The sequence below is a fragment of the Syngnathus typhle genome, linkage group LG15 (assembly GCF_033458585.1).
Source record: "Syngnathus typhle isolate RoL2023-S1 ecotype Sweden linkage group LG15, RoL_Styp_1.0, whole genome shotgun sequence".
In the NCBI taxonomy this organism is placed as follows: Eukaryota; Metazoa; Chordata; class Actinopteri; order Syngnathiformes; family Syngnathidae; genus Syngnathus; species Syngnathus typhle.
In genome coordinates this window covers 6,699,359-6,718,311 of record NC_083752.1, presented here as the reverse complement: position 1 = coordinate 6,718,311, position 18,953 = coordinate 6,699,359, and the positions used below count along the sequence as shown (strand labels likewise).

Below are 18,953 nucleotides of genomic sequence, written 5' to 3'. Positions count from 1 at the left end.
TGCTTTTATGGCAGCGTTGTGGTCAAAAGTTGTTTTGGTTGTGACGTACTCCCTCATGCCTACACAGAACACTTAACAAGCATGCACATGTCAGACTTAACATTTCTATTGTTTACACAGAAACAATAAAAGGTGTTGTTCCAAGAAACATGTTTCCCACATACGTTTTCTCTTTATATCCCTCGTTCAGAGTAATGCAGTCAATTCTTTCTTCACGGAGCAGTGTACCGCAGCTAAAAAAAAAAAATCTTGCTAGTAGTGAGAAAAACAAATGGAATACCATAGAGCAGATTAGAGAGACCCCCTTTTTTTTTTGCTAATAAAGTGGCTTGTTTTGTATCCATTGTTACACATCAGGTCACCTTGTCAACAACAGTTACTATGTGTACAAAAAAAAAAAAAAATCGTGAGGAACAAACATGTAAAGAGTCAAGCTGTTTACTGTCACAAATAATACTGGCTGTCATACTACTGTTGGGACAATCTGTTTATTGAAAGCAGTTTTGCTCTGGTACAAAAAGAACAAGTGTCTGGTAATGTTAACACTTGTTTTCAAACAAACCACATGCAGATTTTTCCTTGCTGTACCAAAAAGTCATTTTGCATGCTACTCTAAACTTATAATTGTCATTGTATAAAATTTGAAATCATTTCAAGAGGTAACAGGCAGTTTTTTCCCAAAACTATTCTTTTTTTTCCATATTTTATTTACAAAAACAAAGGAAATGACAAGTGCGATTTCCAGGCTGTGGGAAAAGAAAACAATGTAGTCCCAAACTGTAGCAAAATTAGCATAACATTTTTTGCAAGTGCCAACAAATTATTATTTTTTTCGAGGTAAAAGCTGACCTACATGGGCAGAAAATACTTTTAGAACATCAACTGTATTAATACTAATTATGCCCGATGAATGAACAGCAATGAGTGGGAGTGCTGATTTAACTACATTAACTGAATAATGTCATAAAACACACAAGACGTTTTGTTTATTTTTTTAACTTTGGTCATTCTCGTTGGATGTTCTGCAAGACCTTGACTGATTAAACTCATAAATACATTTTGGATTAATGACGTACTGATGAGACCAAGGTTACGAATGGACTAATTCGTATTAGTTACGAGTAGACTAGAAAACGTGTCTGAATGATTTAAGAACCAGTTAGAAGTAAGTTCCAACGACATAACACTGTAGAGCAAAACAAAAGGAACTCCAAACATTGGAATGATGCTCAAACGTAAGCTGATGGCCTTGAATGCACATTTAGAGGTCACTATGCGGCCGTGTTGACTTAGAACGTTACAAACAAGTCTCAGGATTTCCCCAGCGAGTTGCTCTGCTACTCTTCACAATCGCCATTACCGGCATCACCAATTGCAGCTTCCAAACGCTCAGCTTGAATTCTGTCAGGAAAGAAAACAAGACACTCAAGTATTCAATGGCAGGAGCACCAGAGGTAGGGATTACATTTAGCAAGGATGAGAAATAAAAGATTCTGATCCAAATCTGACCTCTTTTTTGTCATTCGTTGCTGCTGGTGACTGAGACGCTGGTGTACTATGTGAGAGGAAAGACGTTAGATCATCGCCGCTCTCTGACATCTACGGCTGTGGACTGCCGTCATCATATTTCTACTTACCTGTTACCATGTCTGGAGGCATTCTCAAAAAATTTTGCTTTTGAAGCAACACTAAGGACGAAAGAAGGAGAGAGAATACAGCAATGTGAATGATGTTTGTTTCTGAAGAAACATACGTAAAAATTTGCTTTCAGACTGTTTCCAAAGGACATGCCAGCTCACTCCATTTTATCTTCGTGTTTTTACATATACGCCAACATTTGAGTAAATCCCTTGTCCCATCATTTTCCACAAAACTTAATTCAAACCGTAAATCAACTTTCCAGACTTTGTTTTATCGGAAGAAACAGCACGTAAAATCGATGGATTCTGGTTTAATATTTATTTTGTATATGCTTGATATTTTGAGGTGATTTATGAGTCACAAGGGAGGAATGACAAAACTAATCAAAATCTATTTGGTTTCGACGTGCTAAGCCATTCAAGGAATGCTTTACTTGCTGCATTTAGACATTTTCAGCAGTGAAAAGTTTCTATTTTGTCTATGATTTGATAACTTCATTATTTTACACCTTTAAAAATGCATCAACTGACATCACTCGGGTAACAACCAATCAGGGGTCGTGTGATGATTGCAAGTTGAGCTGTCACCCCCCCCTAATTTTTCCAATTGAACAATCGAGCGCATTGTTCTCCAACGACCGTGAACTCAACTCGATCTGTCAAAGCAGATGGCGGCCACACACAGCCTTCTGAAAAAGGACTTCTCCGATTCTGTTGCTCTCAAAAGGTGCCTTCAGTTGATTTATTTTGTGAGGTGGACATCTTTTTCACCGTGCACCTTTTTTTCAAACTGCACTGGGATTGTCCTTTATCGCTTAATTCAGAAAATATATAAAAGAAAGCAAAAATATTTGTACAGGTGAACAATAAATGTTACTATCAGTTTTAATAATCGAGCAGGGCTCAAATTTTTATCAGATATATTGGATTTTTTTTTGTCCATGTCGATACCTTTGGTGTGTGTGGAAGAGAAGAAGGTGAAATCACTAAACCCTAAATCTGATTTCAGATTTTAACATCCCCCCACTCATTCGATTTTAGGAGAACCAAATGATATTTTGTCATTTTCGGTAACAACTTGTTGTTTTCCCTCTTCGATACCAAACACGCTTTGAAATAGTCCCCCAACATTAGCTTTCATCCATTTCCTTTTGGAAAAATATTCTCTTTTGTCAAAACACAATCCTAAATAAATTCACATCATAAAATGAGTCGTCAAACTAAATGGCTTGGCTGGTCCTTATGTCTGCTGCGAGCTCTCTCTCACGCTATCGAGTTGACATGAGAGGCAAGGCAACCTCTGCAAAATATTTGCGGCTTGGAAACACATAGCTCGGGTCAAACGTTTACAACATGGCGATAAATAATCTATATAAATGGGCACCATCTCTTTGGCAATTCACTCTGTGACTCCTTCCACTGGGCGCCTTTCTTGTCATTTGATGTTGTTTTTGACACTAGCATTTTGACACTAAAAGGAATTTTCGAAGAGGTGATCAAATTCTGCCATCTCGCTCTTGGGCATAGGAGAAGGCAATAACGTGAGGGGTTTCTTACTAGGATGCGGCGGATCCTTCGTTGCTCTGCAGTTTTAGAGAGGGGTGCCTGGAGGGGGGCTCCGGAGGCCTCACCGGGGGTCTGCAAATGGCGTGCATCCTGCCTGTTCTGCTCAGACCATCACAATCTCCTGGAAAAGCAGTAGGTGCAATTCTTATCATTTGAATACTTCCTTAAGCGGTGAATTTTTGCACAAGATTCCACATAGGCAAGCGTACCTTTAGGAATAGGTTTTCTGCCTTGGAATGAAGCTACTCGACTGACGGGGACTCCAGGCTCGACGTTTGGCAGTGAAGACGATTCTACTTTACTGCAATCAAAGTCCGCTCTACTGGTGACTGCTCTGTAGAGCGGCGGTTGCTTGCGAGGAGGTTCTCGAGGAACGAGCGGAGCAGAGTTGGAAGATTTGGTCCTCTGCAGGGGAACGGGGCTTGCCGAGACGTCGCCTTCCACCGCAGAGTCGCCACTCTGGCCATCTGTTACACAGCGGTGAAATGACAGTAAGAATGGTCATAAAGTCTTTACGGGATGTTCAGCCCAAATGACTACTAGAGGGTTGCGAAATTACAGGAAGGTGAAAAGTTTCCATGGGAATTTATGGGAATAAATGAGAATAAACTAGGAATGTGCAAAATTGAAGGTTGGCTTAATAAGGTACTTAAATATGATTGGGGAAATATATTTTGGTATAATCTTGACTAAAACAACCATCTTTCACTGAAGCATGAAAGAGTTTAGCAAAAATGTAGAGGTTAGTCTTGAGGGATTTTTGGGTTTTTCGGATGTTGAAAGGGACTTTGTGGGATGGCTTTTTCATTAACCTTTTGAATGGCATTTTCTAGTCTTGAATTGGGAGGGGTGCATTTTTGTCAATCTTTAGGGTTAGGTCATAAGAACGAGAAAAATGTAATTCAAAATTCATGCCGTATGAAAGGATACTTCAAAAATGTTTTCAACTTGACAAAGTTATACAAGAGGTTGAAACGTATGAAAAATTACATGATTTTGAATAACTCATTGATGACTAACCAGGGTTTACAATATAGGTCAATAAACTAAGACGTAATAGCTGCATTTGTTAGACACACTAAATACTAGGGGTGTAAATCGCGGGTTTTGTCACGATACGATATCATATCGATTCAAAGAAACGAGATATGATATTTGCCGATGTCTTAAAGCCTGCTGTGATTCATTCACGATATATCACGATATAGTGCTCTACGATTGATTTTTTATTTTTTTTTTTTACATAAAAAATATAGAGCAATATCCTGATTTATAACAATTCATACGCAAAATCAACAAGGTACTGCAAACTCTTTATTTAGGAAATTACAAGAGTATTGTAGTATACAAAGTGCTTATTTTAACTCTGAACTTTGATGTCGTGTTTTTTCTTTAAATGTGCGGCGAGATTTGTGCTCCCTGAATATATGATCACCGCATGGCAGGATTTACAAACTGCACGTGTCTTGTCCGTTGAGCCATCTCTTCTTTGGAATCCAAAGTGCTTCCAAACGAATGACTTGAAGCCTAAAGGGGAGCAAATTTCCTCGTCTTTTTGGACACTAGCCATAGCACCAGCCCAGGAGCCGCGTACTAGTTGTCGACTCCCCTTTCACGTGCCTGCTCTGCTCACAACACAACAACGCCGCGCACTGCTCCCGGAAAGAGGAAGCAAGTAACAATGAACTGGATTTCAAAATAAAGTCGCGTCTAATGTCCGAGGTCAAACACGGCAATATAAATCGATGTTTACGTTTAGCATCGATGCCAATAAATCGTAGAGCATTATATCGATTAATCGATGTGTATCGATGAATCGTTACACCCCTACTAAATACACATTTTCTGCCCCTTAAAATTGTGTCAACAAAATGAGCCCCCCACGAGTATGTTTTGGTGCAACGTTTTGAGAAATGTGTCCAAACATGACAAAGTAATGACATGACGGGATAATGATAATGATGAAGATGATGATAGCAGGGTGATAATTACTCTCTGAGCGATGCGGCTGGAGGAAGTGCTCGTGACTCAGAGCTGGATAAAGACGAGGGGGCCGCTTGGAGATGGTGATGGGTTGCCGCCTTCTCGGAGTGATGCGAGGAGGAGGGACGGGCGGGGCGTTGTTGTCCTCTGGCATTTGACTGAAAATCTGTGAGCGCGGCAAAACTTGCAATGAGTAACTCTTATCCCCGCTTCACATTATACAACTTGGAAAGCTGCAACATTAATGCTAACACAAGAAAAGCAAAAAAACACTTCCTCGAGGTAACATCGTGGCTTCAGAAATGTGCACCTTTTTGTATTCCTCGATCAGAATCTCCACAACAATATTTTGGAACTTGATATCCAACATGGCCGCCACCGTCTCCTCTTTTGCTCTCATGAGTGTGGGTCCGTAGATGACAGCCATGTTTGAAGGCGTCATGAGGTTGTCGTTGCAGTGACTGCACACGCTGATGATGTGGATCACACGTTTGAAGTGAAAAATTAACTGTGACAATTTCGATATTAGCATGCAAGAGCACAAAACGTGCCGGCACTTACACGACCAAGTGTTTGAGAAGCAGCTCCAGCATCTCCAGATTTCTCTCAGGTAATTTGTAGATAAGTGAGTGAATCTCGCTCAGTCGGAAGTCCAGACTGTCTGATTCTAAAATAACAAAGGATATGGACAAATTAGCCAGCGTTTTTAGAGGCCATATTTTGAATCCAAAATATTACACAGGCTTTCTAAAGCAACCAGAACACGTTCTGAAAAGTTGAATGGTGCATCCAATAGAGCTGCTACTGAAAAGAATTGTGTAAAACTGCGGGACGTCTATAAAACGCAAAAGAAATAATATTACAACCAATAAAACAAGGTTGCGTTCAAGCTAGGAAGAGTCTTTTGAAGGAAACCAAAACCATCCTTTGTCCTGATGATCTCCCAGTGGGACATCTGGCTAGAAAGAAAGACTTCTGCTATTAAAATCACTTTTATGATGTTGACTAACGTGACTCAGATTTCCTTTTTCCCCCCCTCTTAAACTGATCAGCTGTCCTACAGCTGAACTTATAGCCAATCCGTTCGTATGCAAGGAAAGCTATGGATACAAAAGGATTCGCTTATATTCTTACTTTGTGAACAGGGGAGGAGCTCAAATACCTTTCCTTAAAGTATCGCCGCAAGGTGGAAGCACAGAATAGTCCCAAATGTCTTGGCAAGATGACGTTTCAATGAAAACCTACATGATGATGTTAGGAGTGGGACCGAGACTTGCGTTCATAGTGTGTAAGAGTAGTTCAGATCCTAAACCTTAAGTAAAGGTCTGTGCCTTACTTGCAGCTAGCACGAGGTTTCGGTGCAGATCGTAGGTCATCAGAGGTTCAGGGAGACTTCTGCGAAGATATAAAAGCACTTGTAAAACACTCGACATTTACCGCATGGCAAAGAGCTGCACTCCGTGATTTACTATCACAGTTGAAAACAGTCTGAAAAACGTGCATAAATCCAGAACTGCATATACAAAAAAAAAAAAACTACATCATTTTTTTATTTAGAGTCATATCTCTTCATACATGCCTAAGATAGAACTTCATGGCACTGGTGATAGTTTTAATGTCCCAGTCGCCACAGTGCAGGTCCACATCCCCTGAGTTTGCTGGAGCTGCAAAGGAGCACAAAGCAGCAGATGAGGTGTTAGAGAAATTAATGGTGTGTTACACTAGATACATGACAGGTATAACACCATCCAGTGTCAAGGACAGGTATATTGTTAAAGTAGGAAAAGTGTGAACAAGCGTGATTATCGCTTGGAGATTTGGGGCCTTTTATAATGGGTGATAAGTGACCCCAAAAGTTTATCTGCCATCACAGCAAATGAGGTCCTAGTCATTCATTCTTGTTAACGTATTCGAATCCATTCATGAGTGTGATTAATCGAATCTCAATATCGACTTTTTTTTTTTCCTGCATGAGAGAATACCAAGCAATTATATTTGCCAGATGCTTGGCAAAAAAGCAGAGCATAAGAAGACATGAAATAGCACCGCCACACATGCATCACATCTGCTTCTCTGGTACTTTATAAATTGCAATTTGTCAAGGCAGTGCCCCGCTGAGTTTGTGCCCCTGCCCTGGGACTTGGTGGCGAACACTCTATTCACTTTTTACGCTGCAAAAAAACCCAATTGTGTTGTAGAGTCTTTACGGGGTTCTTTTCTTACCAAAGAAGGCATTTAGAAGTTTCTGCACTTGGATGTTGCTGCCAACTGTCCGGTACACACCCTCTTGTTTGACTCCTGCAAAATGGGGGAGGGAAAGAGTGTGCGTTTGGTCTGACAAAAAAGATAAATGGAAACGTACCACATGCTTGTCCACAAAGTGATTACATAAGCTGGACAGATGGTCTCCCTCATTTAGAAATGTGGCATTTAACTACTTCGCCTGGTCTCAAACAATGGGCCATGATAAATTCCGATAAAATGATTCAACTGAAAACATATGTGACTTATTGAGCTGCCTTCAAATGCCAATAAATTATTTACTTAAGTGAACACAACAACAGCAGCTCGGTGAACTTAGTGGTTAGTACATCTGCCTTGCAGTTCTGAGTGATGTTCAGTTGAGAAAGATGACCTGACTGATGCTGGATTGCAGTTCTAAGACACTACACAAGCGCGCCCCCTGGCTGTGATCTGTAGTAAGAGCTCTGAGGTAGTCATACATCAGGGCAGCGCTGGTATGAAGAATGATAGAAATAGAAATATCCGACAAAGCATTTAGGTTTCTGACACTGCCAGGACACACGTTACATCTGAGGTAAAAGATATTTCAGTCGCTAAAGCAGGGCAGAATAAATCCAAACAAAAGGTGAGTATGTGATACGGTGGCACACCTTTTTCTTCCACGTAATTGATGCACTTCCGCACAAACTTGAATCCAATTTCATTGAGATCCACTGTTGGAAGAAGAAAGGCCGAATCAAATGAGCAGATGAGTCAACTTTGATCAACTGCCACTCAGCGTAATAATAGCCCACTTACTTTCGGCGTGCTTGTGAATTGGGGAGTGATAAATCTGAAATGGGGAAAAATGACAGATCAGAGATTAGACAAAATTATGAAATGGCGTTTCAGGGAAAAGAGCATTATCGGTCAGATGTCATTCTAAAACTTTGTTTGGGAAAGAAACTGAGTGATTCTCACTGATGAATGTCAATAACCTTTCATCATTGTGATGCTATTAAATATTTAAAAACAGCAAAATAATGTCTGCTGTAATTGGAGTCTTTTGCAGACTAAATGGGCTGAGAAAGCCCTGAACTGTAAAACTGACGATTGACTGAATATTTGGGGAAGTTACACAGGAAAAATGCATCCTAAAACTTCTCCTTTTCGTCTTTTGCCCATCTCGTGACAAGAACTGTTTACTTGTCTACAGCTCAGGAGGTCCCGGCACAGTCCACACCATTGTGGAGTTTCATTTTTGGCGCAGTAAAAATGGGAATCAAACACTCGATTTGTTTCCACTTAAGAGATATAAAAAGTCCCATTGTGTGGCTTGGTCTATGTTTTAGGACATTTAAAAGGAACCAGGTGTCGCTCTGACATGATTACTGACAAATAATTAAGAAATGATCACCATTTTTTGTTCTGCTCCACATTAGGGGTTTTTTTTTAGCCCAAAGTTCATTGAAGTGACAAATGCACTTTGGTGTAGTTTCATTCAAGCGATAAACTGGTTCAATCATTTGAAAATTGTACTGTAGAATTTGTGTGTTGGATGTGTCTCTCGAAGAGGTGTGGCATCATCAGATGGAGTTGGTTGACCTGTACGTGAAGCTCTGGGTGTGAGCTACGGCCGACAGCAGCAAATAAATAAGTCAAGGAATCACTGAATTTATAATATATATAAAAAAGAGCTTCCAAATGGACTAGGGAGAAAAAACATTGTCGGCGGGAGACTCACTCATCAACCCGCTTCACCTCCTATTTTATTGACTCAAGAATCCAGTTGCACCAAATATTTCCGAGAGGATTAACCCAAAATGAGAGAAAAGTCAACTCACAGGCTCTTTTCCATCCATGGACTCCATCCATAACTTCCTGTCTCCCTCGGAAAGAGCCTGGAACGTGACGGGCGTGTTTCTATGGAAACAGTCACAAATGCCATGAAAGAGGAAAGGTTGCAATTAATTGATTTAGTTAAAAAAACATTGCCTGACTGCATTTATTTAAGCTTGTTAAAAACACTGGAGCATGTGTATGTGTCAAATATGATGTGAATGAAAATTTGATTTTGTCAACAGCGACGTATCCAGATACATCTCGGGTCATCACGCAATATAACAGAAAAAGTGTCCAATCAAACAAAATGTCCTAAAGAGCGAGTCGCCAGGCTGAGTTTCTCTGCAAAGACATGACTGCCACCTTCAGTCTATCACACAAATTGAGATCTCATTACATTGTGAACATGGCTCTAATTAGTTGCCCAACAACACAGGACAGCCATTCACGCATCATTCAAAAGCTGTTCAAACATTCAGAATCACGTCGACAACAAGCAAGCCTCTCAGCCGACTCCAAGCCATGTGTTAAAAATGCAATTTGTCAGGAGATAAATATGAGCTTGACGCGTTCCTCTTCCTTTGCGAACGCAGTTTTTTTTTTCTTTCCCCCCAGCCATCTGTTCCTGACGCTTTGGGAATGTTGGGCTACGGTCCATTTCACCCTGGCTGCTTGTCCCTGGCAAACCACCTGTTCACCTCGACCCTTCGCCTGTTTACCCCGCGAGGCTCGTCTCGCCTCGCACACCTTCACATTTGCCTCACTCACCTCTCGTTGACTTCCACGTCAAAACAAAAGCGCTTGTCTATGGAATCAGTCTTCCGGCGGAAACAAGACTTCAGGGTCAGCTGCGTGGGTCCCTGAAGATGATAATCATTCAAATATGGTCACACATCGGTTCTTTGGTTTTTATTCAAAAATGTACGGTAAGGATGCTTTATTGTGACACCTGCTTTGTAGTGGGTTTCTGTTCACAAGGAACCATGACGAGCATTCTTCCCTCCGTGTGATACTTGCAGTAGTATTTAACCCACGTCACACCCAGAGCCCCTGTTGGAATGGAAACAAAACAGAACACACCTCATCCGCAAGTGTAGGAGAGGTCATTTAAACAAGCTTGTACAAGTATCTTGCTTCTGTGTAAACACCGACTCCACTTACACTTCTCCTGACAATAGAGATAGCCCGCCATGGGCAGCCAACTGGGCCTTTTGCAGAACTGCGATGAGTGTTTCATACGCTTCATGAGGACCTCCATCTCCTCGCGAGTGCTTTCGTAGTGGTTCCTCGTCTGCGGGCACAAGCACGGAGCTTGAGGGGATTCAGATTAAGGCTGGATTTGTTCTCAGTGTCGAGTGCTTGGTTGTTACATGTGAGCTTCCATTTTTGGAAAAACAGATTTGTTTGCAAACGGTGCAGTCGCATCGACAGCTGTCAGACTCGTTGAGCCACGAGAAAGTAGCCAGAAATAGTCTGACTTCAACCATGTGGTGGAAAATCCAATTCAAGTCCTATTTGTTGTTGAGGACGTCCCACTTACATTCTGCAGGCTGAGCTGCAGCTCTTGCTTGTAGGGCATGAAGTCCTGCGTCATCTCCACCGTGAGGTTGTTGAGGGTCAAAACGCTGTGGAGAAACGCCAGTACCTGCGCAACAAAACCACAATCTATAAATTCTCACTTTTTTGGGTCATTTGTAAAATTGTGTGTGCGTGTGACTCCTTACAGGCTCCACCACGTCGAATTTCTTCCTATCTTGAACCTGGTGGATTTGGTAAACATACTCCACAGAGGACTCATAGAAGTTGACCCGCTCTTTACACAAGATCTCGTCAGCCTGCGTGGTGGGAAAACGAGAAGTGAAGCCACACGACGGGCCAAGCGTCGCTCTCGCGCTCACAAATATCACACCAACCTCTTGAAGTTGACTGTCCTTCTTCTTAGCAGAAAGATTCAGGTGCTTGTCCAGCTGGGAGTAGTATTTCTCACCTTCCTTCTCAAATTTTTTCCTCTTTTCCTATCGTGCATGACATTATTACATATTAGATGATAAAAGGTGGTTGTGTAAACTGCTTTCAAATTCGTAGCAACAGTCTTGATTGGCTTATGTGAGACATTCACTTGAAGATTTTAGTGGGGGGGTATGCGTGACTACTTTTGTTATGTTGCCACACACATCACTAATGAATGGGGAAGTAGCTGATGGCATCCTGTTTGGCACGAAGAAGGATTGTATGTACGCATGCCGTGTAAGCGTTTGACATCAAGCAATGCAACACTCACTTTTGTTAAACCTATTTGCTCCTTTCTGAACTTCTCCAGAGGCTTGATGAGCAGATCTGACGCATTTTGAACCTGAACAGCAAAACCACAGCACAGCATTACTTTGGATTTGTGAAACACAGTCGACGTTTGGCAATACAATTTCCAAACTATTACTTTGTGCTCATGTTTTTGTTTGCTCCTGCAACTGCCGCATTGTTTTCAGCACACGCGTGACGTCACTTTTAAAATGACTGTATTTTGGTGGCCAGACAAGCCAGTCGAACAGGTTCCCCTTCTATCATAAAAATACCATAGCATGACAGGTGAAAAAGGGAAACATCCAGTTGACAATGAGTCTATCAGAGCCGGAGAAAAAGGCAATGAAAATGAACATTAATGCGTTGATCCTTATCTAGCAAAACTCCAATAGGATGCGCAAAAGGCCCAGTTGGCGTGCGCGTGGAGGAAGTTGATAACCCACCAGCATCATCCTGTCATGCTCCGCTTCCTGCAAGAGTCCCGCAAACTCCTGGAACGACTGAGCTGAGGATGAAAGGTCGCACAACACTGATATAAATATGAAATTTAATTTAAAACAACATTGTGAACAAAACCTCACTTTCTGACGCAGACGATGATTTACCAATGTGTCAAATGGCAGCGGTATAGGGGGACTTACTCAATGTCAGATTTTCTTTGATTTGAGTATTGGTGGCTGGTATCGGCAGCCTCCACGAGTATCCAAGATTTAGAAATAAGGCCGGTACGAGCCGGGTACCAATACCTGGTACACGTGCCCATCCCTACTTAATATAATGAATATAAGTTCAGTGAGGCAGGTATTACGTACCAATGTTAATCTCATCATCGGTCAGGGAGTCACCAATAAAGTCGAACTGGAAGCCACTGAGAGTCTGGGAGAGCTTCTGCACAGCCAGAGAATAACCTAAGAAAATATACACAAAGCATTTGGAAAAAAGAAAAATCAATCCATCCATTTTTATAATGCATTTGCTTATTAGGACCAATTTCTTTCTTTTTTTTTTTGTATTCTGCTGAAGGGAAAAGGTTAAAGGTTTTTATTTTTGCCCTGGATGGAAAAGTCAGCAGGAGCTACTATGTGGCCCACTACGTCTGGTTTCCATTATCTAAACAAACCCTGGTCTGGTAAATCAATACTGCAAGACATTTTTTGGCCTCGGGACCCAGTAGTACATTCACAATATCCCTCGAATCTTCCGTGCTTTTAACCATTTGTGCTCTATCCGTTTGCGTGCCATGAATATTAAGCGTAGTGCACGTGCAGTTGCAGCTTGGGCACAGTTGCCAGCACTAAAGTCAACATAAACATTGGTGCATTCAACAAAAAGACTTTCAGTTTATGCTCAGACGTGTGCCAACACCAACAACAATGCTGCTATTTGTGAGCCCGGGCTACAAAATGGGATCTTGGCGAGTAAAACAAAATAAATAGTGTGCCCTCAGGGTGCAACGTTGACCCAAATGTAGCCATGAACTAACTGTAAGCTTGTGGTTATGTGGATGTGTTCTACGCAGTAAACTGGACTTGATGCACTCTGGCAGAGTGGGAAAGCAACATTTGTGCGTACTAAATATCATAGGACGGGGGACGATTTGAATTTCAAGGTGCTGCCAAATTTCTAACTACCAGGTGTGGTTTGTGTAAATACATGTGACCAATGGCGGACCATGCATTTTGTACCTAAGCCTTCAGTAGGACTTATTTCACCTTTCAATACCACCACTAAAATAACACAACCACAGAATCCTCAACATAATACAAAAAACACTATCGTAAATTTGGCAACTTTTTTGCTCTAACCAACCAATCAAATTACATAATGATGATGACGTCATCAAGGCCAGACTCAGGCCCTGTGAGGATGATATTTACATTTTATTCATTTGACAAACAACCCCCATTGCTAATATTACATCAATTAACGACATTAGACAGTTTTACAGATATTGAAGATCTTGGCAGCAAGGAGAGGCTGAATTCTGGTTGGACCAAACATACAGATGGAAGACTTCCAACCCAGTGGATAACTACAAATTAAGATCAACAGACTCTTTAGAAAATGTCTTCAGACAATTTCATTTAAGAAATGCTAGAATGTAGGTCGTTAAAATCAGCATAAAAGGCTTTGCATGGGAAGATTGAATGACTCAACTTGCCTTAGGACTTGCTTGACCCAAGTCATGACTTGCTACAAACACTTGCTTGTGTGGACTCAGCTTTACTTACTTGTTTTGCTGCAGTAACTCGGGACTTTCTTGAAACTTGATTTTAAGACTTGGGACGACTTAAACGTGCAAGACGTAAATTTAGTACCACCTCTGTTTGTGTTTTGTTGTGGTCATACGGGAGCGCGCCTCCCAAATATGGCTCTCGCGCCATAGCAACGCATCCAGCAACTGCAATGAATTGCAAAATCACAAATAAAACATGCTTACCTTTAATTGTGTTAATCACATTGTTGCCATCTTTTATCAACTCTTTAAGGAATTTGCTGGTTCGGTCCAGCTCCAGTTCGTAGCATTTGAGTGTTTCTCTGAAGTCAGGACTGTCCGAATAGCAGTCGCTAAACTCCAGAGGAGGATGCCCCATCTTGTTTGTAGTCTCCCGAACAAAATAAAAAGAAGATTAGGGGATGGTAAATTTGGTTTTTCAAATAGCTCTCAGCTCGCTTACTACTAATACACGCCACTCATTGCTGCCTAGCTTGAGCAACCATGTTGCCCGTGGGAGCCTTCAATGGCCGCTGGTCACTTCCAAAGCCGAAAGGAAAAAAACTGACGTGTTGTGAAGATTCCCTTCTCACTTTTTCGTAAGTGTCAGTTTCTTTCCAGCGTTTAATTGTGCGAAGCTTTGCCTTAGCCACTTTTCCTGTGTTGTGATGCCGCTATCAGAAGAGCGGCTAGTTTCATTTTGGACACGTCCCATTCCAAAATGATTTGTATTTTCGTGAGTCGTATTTGGTATTCTAATTTACCCTCAAACTCTTGTGCATTCCCCGTAACATGTGAATATATACTTCAATAAAAAATGGAATACTCGAGGTAATGTCATTTATTTATTTGTCTTTATTATTTAACATCAATTAATAGTACAACTACAACCCTACGTGGAGGCGAAATGGAACGCTGCCATTCAAACCCGTGACTTAAAAATGAAAAACATAACACTGTTTTTTTTTAAAAAAAATTACACTGCCTTAAAGAGGCCACTGCAAAACGAATGGCAATCTTACGTTATAACAAAATTAAACTGTTTAATAACTGTCGGACAATAGGCTTCTCTGGTTTATGAAAATGCATCACTCGTGACACGAGGGCTGCTAGTAAATGAATGCAAGAGGGGATAAAATAAATTATTTTAACAATGATGCAACCGCCACAAATCTTACAAAACAAAAATGGTATCCCGACAAAACGCTTATTTGGTTGCCTATTTGTTGATCAATTGCAATGACCAAGATGTACCACTAGATGTCCTCCTTCAAACTGAACAAAATCGGAGGAAATTCATTAATTGAATTATTTATGTGCAGCATTTTTATTGTCCAATATTAAGCACAGATCAAAAACACACACTTACTCACATACTACTTAATAACATAATTAATTAGATTGTGCCGGTGTACGTAATACAATTTCAACCCAATTAACTACAAGAAGCTAAAAAATCTGAAGAGAAAAGGTATATTAACAAAAACCAGCATCAAAATGTTAGCTATGTTGTGAGAAACAGCAAAGCAAAAAAAAATCCATTTAGTGGCACAAATTCCATGACTACATTTCAAATATTTAATTTAAAAACACAAGGGGTTGCAAAATCAAAGCAGTTTTTATATTAATGTCGCTTGATATATTGATATCAATTGCAGATTTATACCTTTCTACATTTCCTGCCCAGAACAAAGCCTAGTAAAGCCAAGAGAGCAGACAGCTGTACCCCACACAGATTCCTCAACTGGGCCGAAGTTAAAACATTTGAATTGAATTGTGTGTTTGTTTGTTTGGCCCGGCAAAATGGAGCTATTGTATGCAAACAGTGTGTGTAGAAGCATATGACCTCTCAGGGCTGGGCTGTACGCTGGTGTGTGTGTGTGCGTGTGTGCGTGTGTGTGTGTGTTAACATTAGCAATGCAAAATCCTGCTGCCCCATTGCTCACTGGCACAGTTTTGTTCAAAAAGCCTACATACATAAATGTGTCCGGATGTTATTAGTTGTGTCATCATCTAAGGTAAGGATGCTGTGCTCCTTATATGATCATTTTAACATGTTCTTTTAATTAACATCTGATTAAATTATCACCAAAAAATCTGCAAACTCAACCGAGGCACTTTTGGCACTTTGCACGCCTCTGATGAGGGACGGGTGTGTCACATGACACACAGTGCCAGGTCACTCATAAGAGGTCTGCCAAATCTCGAGGAGGGCAGAGAGACCCCCTTCTTCTCTTTCTTTATCGTGAGTCATCCATGCCAAGCCAGTGGCACCATAGAGTTGTCATCGCTGTCTCATATGCCTCTTACACCTCCTGCTGAGCCCGGTAACCACCCTTGCATTTATACTCAATCCAGTGATGAATTTTTGGACAAATTTGGACACGTTTGAAGCTTTTATGTTTATTCATGAAGCTGTACAGCAGGGGTCGGGAACCTTTTTGGCGAACAGAGTCATAAATGACCATTTTTTAAAAATAATTTCCCGGGAGAGCCAAACCATTAAAAAAAAAACAATAGTTTGGTTAAATTCAATTAAATGCATGTATTTTAATTAAGACCAACGATTTTTTGATTGTACTAATGTATTCTTTTCAATAACGTTTTTAACGTCGCCAAAAGAGCCATATTTGGCTCGCAAGCCATAAGTTCCCGACCCCTGCTGCACAGTGTTGGACTGTTGAAACATTACCGATACTTGGATTTTAAACTTTAATGTGATTTAATTAAATGTGCTCCGGTAAACAAATGAAAGAAAATGCCGTTAAGAAGAAATGAAAGATGTTGTGTTTTCATTGCCATTATTTAATATGTATATTTGAATTATTATCGTTATAAAGTACTATTTATTCTTACTTTTATTTTTCACATTATCTCATTCTAATTTGTCGTATGTATTTTTGAATAAGTGAGACCCAGGTGTGGGTAGACCAGTGCTTCTCAAATAGTGGGGCGCGCCCCCCTTGGGGGGCGCGGTGCTATTCCTGGGGGGGCGCGTGTGACCCTGGGGAACAGGCTTTTTTTTTGGCAGTACTAGAATAAAGTGTAATTGCGCGTTTACTACAGCAGGGGGCAGTGGCGCTCTCATTGTTACTTCTGTCACGTTTGCGACAGTGCAACATTTTACGACTTACAAGACAAGTTAGGATAGTCACGGTGGGGAGGGGGGGCGCGAATAGTTTTCTTCTTGCTAGGGGGGGGCGTAACAGAAAATAATTGAGAAGCACTGGGGTAGACCTTGACTCCAACTGTATCTTTCAGACCCGGAGCAAAAAATGAACTGGGCCTCATTTTATGCTGTCATCAGCGGCGTCAACAGACACTCCACGGGAATCGGTCGCATCTGGCTCTCCGTGCTCTTCATTTTCCGCATCTTAGTCCTGGTGGTGGCAGCAGAGAGCGTGTGGGGGGACGAGAAATCTGGCTTCACCTGCAACACCCAGCAGCCGGGCTGCAACAGTGTGTGCTACGATCACTTCTTCCCCATCTCTCACATCCGTCTGTGGGCCCTACAGCTCATTTTGGTCTCCACTCCTGCCCTTCTGGTCGCCATGCACGTGGCCCACCGGCGGCATGTGGACAAGAGGATCTACATGCTGTCAGGGAAAAGCAACCCCAAAGAACTTGAGCAGATTAAGAGTCAAAAGGTGAAAATCACCGGCGCCCTCTGGTGGACATATGTCATCAGCCTGCTATTCCGGGTTGCCTTCGAGGTGACCTTTATGTACATCTTTTACATGCTCTACCCCGGTTACAAGATGATCCGTCTGGTCAAGTGTGACTCATACCCTTGTCCCAATACGGTGGACTGCTTCGTATCCCGGCCCACGGAGAAAACCGTTTTCACCGTGTTCATGCTGGCCGTGTCGGGCGTTTGCATCCTCCTCAACATCGCAGAGGTCGTCTTCCTGGTGGGGAAGGCCTGCGGCAAGCACCTGCACAATGCTGGAGACTCAAGCATGGGAGCTTGGCTCCACCATAAGATTACAGTAGGGAAATAAATCTCTTAGAAATGTCAAATACTAGTTATCATAGAGTTAATAGCCAAATATTAACACTATGAAAAGTGCAATATATACGTATGTAAATTTTGGTCATTAAAAGTAGACCATGATGTATATAATAGCGTCATTAAAAGAGAGAGACTTTTATTGGATCTCATTATATGCTGCAGGCATGCCATTCTAATACAAATAAAAGAATTAAGATAAATAACACATCAGGCCTCATTAAGTTTAACTACAGTTGGTGCACATGAGCCTGCAGAAGTCCTTAAGTGACTATTCAAATAGATTTTTTTTGTCATGGTGTGCATTGAATTAACTGAATATTTTTTTTATTTGTATTATACATACAGTGTCAAAATTTTGCTTTTTTCTCTGCCATAAATTGTCTACAGTGTACTGAAATGTAATAAATATTTTCTGTCTAACTGGTAATAAAATAGACATAAATGCACAGTAACCATACAATGCAACACATTCATTCTAACTGACAGTGTTTTTATTTATATGCATGTTAGGTAAAAGATCCCTTTGAGGATAAATATGAAGCAGTAAATCTTTGCCCCCAATAGAGTCCAGAATAAAGTCCACCATTCCTTGTTTGATCTTCCAAAATCGCTGTTTATCTGTGCTTTCTTAGAAGGAGAGAAAAAAATAAGAACGATTGGCACGTTGCTTTGTCGCATATTTTGTGGCACCGTAGCCGTCTTTAGACTCGAGCCTCCTGGGAGCAAACATCTTGGGTTGATTGGGTTCACTAAGTGCAGAGTTTGTGGTTATCAATAGCTTTGCCATGTCAGAGGTCAGCTTGCGGGTGACGATTGTTGACCCCACCGACAGCTGGACCTGCAGAGTCACTTCTTTTTTTTTTTATAGAAGGTATCAACACTCCATCCATCACATGTCAGTGTAACTCACCACAAACCATTTCATTTGCGTGGCTGCTTATGCTGCTAATAAATACTCATGAGGGTATCTCGATTCTGATGAATAAAAATCCAAAAAGGAATTTTAATGGTGGTCATAACTTTTATGGCTTAAAATGCATAATGGTGTGTAGCGAAAAGTTTTCAAAGTTGCAGTCTTAGCAGAATTTGGGATTTTTTTTTTAATCTGTCAATTAGGCGTGAAGCTACTGTATGCGGCAAATAGAAATTATAAAAGTTTAATGATGTGACA

The 18,953-nt window shown here is 41.1% G+C and overlaps 2 protein-coding genes across 2 annotated transcripts; one reads left to right on the top strand and one right to left on the bottom strand.

Moving 5' to 3' along the window:
- Positions 1-469: 469 nt before the first annotated feature.
- LOC133167993 (oligophrenin-1-like) lies at positions 470-14,488 on the bottom strand. The gene is made up of 24 exons (XM_061299182.1): positions 13,996-14,488; positions 12,368-12,463; positions 11,999-12,060; positions 11,536-11,607; positions 11,168-11,269; positions 10,979-11,089; positions 10,795-10,899; positions 10,416-10,545; positions 10,204-10,304; positions 10,023-10,114; positions 9,257-9,335; positions 8,232-8,265; positions 8,084-8,146; positions 7,413-7,487; positions 6,769-6,853; positions 6,526-6,584; positions 5,751-5,856; positions 5,500-5,659; positions 5,199-5,355; positions 3,416-3,673; positions 3,198-3,327; positions 1,638-1,688; positions 1,510-1,555; positions 470-1,401 (listed from the first exon to the last, which is right to left on the bottom strand). Exons 1-24 carry the CDS (start codon positions 14,147-14,149, stop codon positions 1,390-1,392), a joined length of 2,340 nt encoding a protein of 779 aa, XP_061155166.1. The 5' UTR covers positions 14,150-14,488; the 3' UTR covers positions 470-1,389.
- A 1,191-nt stretch (positions 14,489-15,679) lies between these two features.
- Positions 15,680-18,686, top strand: gjb1a (gap junction protein beta 1a). Its single transcript, XM_061299672.1, has 2 exons — positions 15,680-15,788; positions 17,032-18,686. Exon 2 carries the CDS (start codon positions 17,046-17,048, stop codon positions 17,769-17,771), a length of 726 nt encoding a protein of 241 aa, XP_061155656.1. The 5' UTR covers positions 15,680-15,788; positions 17,032-17,045; the 3' UTR covers positions 17,772-18,686.
- Positions 18,687-18,953: the final 267 nt, after the last annotated feature.

What these genes read in the sequence shown, in the direction of transcription:
- LOC133167993 (XM_061299182.1), bottom strand. Translation starts at nt 14,149, where the DNA reads ATGGGGCATCCTCCTCTGGAGTTTAGCGACTGCTATTCGGACAGTCCT. An exon ending in GACGTGGAAGTCAACGAGAG is followed by an intron (nt 9,336 to 10,022) that starts GTGAGTGAGGCA and finishes CTGTTTCCATAG; the next exon opens with AAACACGCCCGTCACGTTCC. An exon ending in CCAGCCGCATCGCTCAGAGA is followed by an intron (nt 3,674 to 5,198) that starts GTAATTATCACC and finishes GCTGTGTAACAG; the next exon opens with ATGGCCAGAGTGGCGACTCT.
- gjb1a (XM_061299672.1), top strand. Translation starts at nt 17,046, where the DNA reads ATGAACTGGGCCTCATTTTATGCTGTCATCAGCGGCGTCAACAGACAC.